Here is a 1,877-nt window from a genome sequence, read left to right as displayed (position 1 = left end):
TATATATAAAACGCAACAATCTGCAAGGTAAGGCTATGCCAAGAGCACTCTGGTCACAGATCAAGACTGAAAAGCTTTTCGGTAACTAAGGAATCTGCACAGAGCCTATATAGTAGGCACTCTCCAGAGAACATCCCGTTAGATCACCAACCTGAGCAAAAGGATCCTCCCCAGTGCTCCCCCCAAGAGAAAGAAATGGCTGCAAGAGGCTCAGAAGCTCCTGGTGCCATGGCTTGGGCTGTATCCACCCTTCAGAAGGGGCACTGTCTCCCAGCAGCCTCAATCTGGCTCTCTTTCCCAGCCAAAAAACTAGTTGTCATTCAAATACTTGCAGCCCTAGGCACTCACTCACTTTGTGTTTCTCACATCCAGCTGATATATGTTCCCATCCTGAGTCCCTGCTAAGATATAGGTACTTGAGAGGAACGTGCAGCAGTTGAATGCATCAGATCCGACAAAGAGGAACACCTGAGAATACAGGAACAAATGCAAGTGTCAGACACTCACAGATGAGGACACAGGACACCCAGGAGAAGGAAGCAATAATTTATTTAAAAGTCAGTACGGTCGCTTCCATGACTCATGGTACAAACCGGCAAACCCAGAGCTAGGTTAATGACCCCTCAGCTCTGCTCCAAGACAAGCAGAACAGTGCTCCAGAATCAGTTTTGCCAGGTCAGCAGAGACAGCGCAATCAGTGAACACTCCTGGGTCTCCTTTGGAGAAAGGATGTGTCACACAGAAACAGGCGAAATGATGCTGAGCTCAAACTAATCTTCAGACACTCACGGAGCCGTGAAACCACATCTGCATGGCAGGATGGGAAAGACCGCTCCTTCCTCCCAGAGCTGCAGACATTGTTATACAGGCTGTTAGTGTTTTCCAGGTCAGCCTTTGCCATCTCACTGACCAGTCTCGGTGAGCTTATCTGTTCCACTCAAATTTTACTGTCCACAAACATCACAAGTAGTTCAACCTGCTACATCATCGAGAGCTCCTGTCCTACTACCCAAGATGGTTCTGATAAGATCTTCAGTGCCTACCAGAGATCTACCAACTCTGTTTCCCTTTGCTAAGAGGAGGGAGATGGACTGGTGACCACCTGAGGTCCCCTTCACATACTGCTTAAAACATCTGCCAGAATAAACAGCAACTTTACACCTTGGCTCTATAAGACAGCCTGCAGTTCCTGCTTTCACAATGACATCTACTGGCCACTGTTTAAATTCAAATACTGTCTTCCCCATACCCGGGTTAAATTGTGAGCAATTCTTGCTCCTCAAACACCCACATAAAAATATGGTCAGTAGGAAGGAGAGAAAGCATCCCTTTATCGTATCATGTTTTAGTCTCTCTTCCAGGGAATACATACAGGGGAGAACACTGCAGCAGAAGACCAAAGGCAGGCATATCAGCCTTTCCCTGCCTCCAGCCTGGTTCTGTCCCTTTCTGTGCCACCTGGTGAACCTCTGTGGGGAATGGAGTTAGGTGAACTGGCTACTGTCATCCCATCCAGGTAAACTATCTAGGTTTAACCTGGCTCCTCATCCTAGTGCTCTGCACAGCCACGTGAATGGCAGCTTACAAACCGAGGAGCTGCTGCAGCAGCAACAGAAACAAAGGGACTGGGTCCCCAGAGCTGATTTTATGGCAGCATCTCAGAGCACTCTCCCAGACAGGTACTTCTGACAGACTCAGACTCCTTACCGGCTGCCTGCTCTGCAGTCCCACTCCTTGAAGCTTCTTGTCTTCTCGAGCCAGCAGCAGGATTTTCCCTTCTGTCCCAATCTCACGTTCACCTGACAGAAGGACAACAGTTAATTCCAGCAGTGGCTACACAACAAATCTCGATGGTAGCAAAACCTGACAGTCTGGAT

At 48.3% G+C, this 1,877-nt stretch overlaps 1 protein-coding gene across 1 annotated transcript in view; it reads right to left on the bottom strand.

The window, feature by feature from the left end:
- Window positions 1-352: 352 nt before the first annotated feature.
- The window catches only part of PAAF1 (proteasomal ATPase-associated factor 1), a gene marked incomplete at both ends in the record, with an annotated part of 9,284 nt that continues 7,759 nt past the window's right edge, over window positions 353-1,877 (bottom strand). The window contains 2 exons of the mRNA XM_009699206.1: window positions 353-468; window positions 1,708-1,799. Of these exons, the coding sequence (XP_009697508.1) occupies window positions 353-468; window positions 1,708-1,799 (208 nt within the window). The remainder of the gene's footprint in view (window positions 469-1,707; window positions 1,800-1,877) is intronic.

This window comes from Cariama cristata, unplaced genomic scaffold (assembly GCF_000690535.1).
Source record: "Cariama cristata isolate BGI_N322 unplaced genomic scaffold, ASM69053v1 scaffold36880, whole genome shotgun sequence".
Taxonomy (NCBI): Eukaryota; Metazoa; Chordata; class Aves; order Cariamiformes; family Cariamidae; genus Cariama; species Cariama cristata.
The sequence above is the reverse complement of the archived record's forward strand: the minus strand, read 5'-3'. Positions and strand labels throughout refer to the sequence as shown.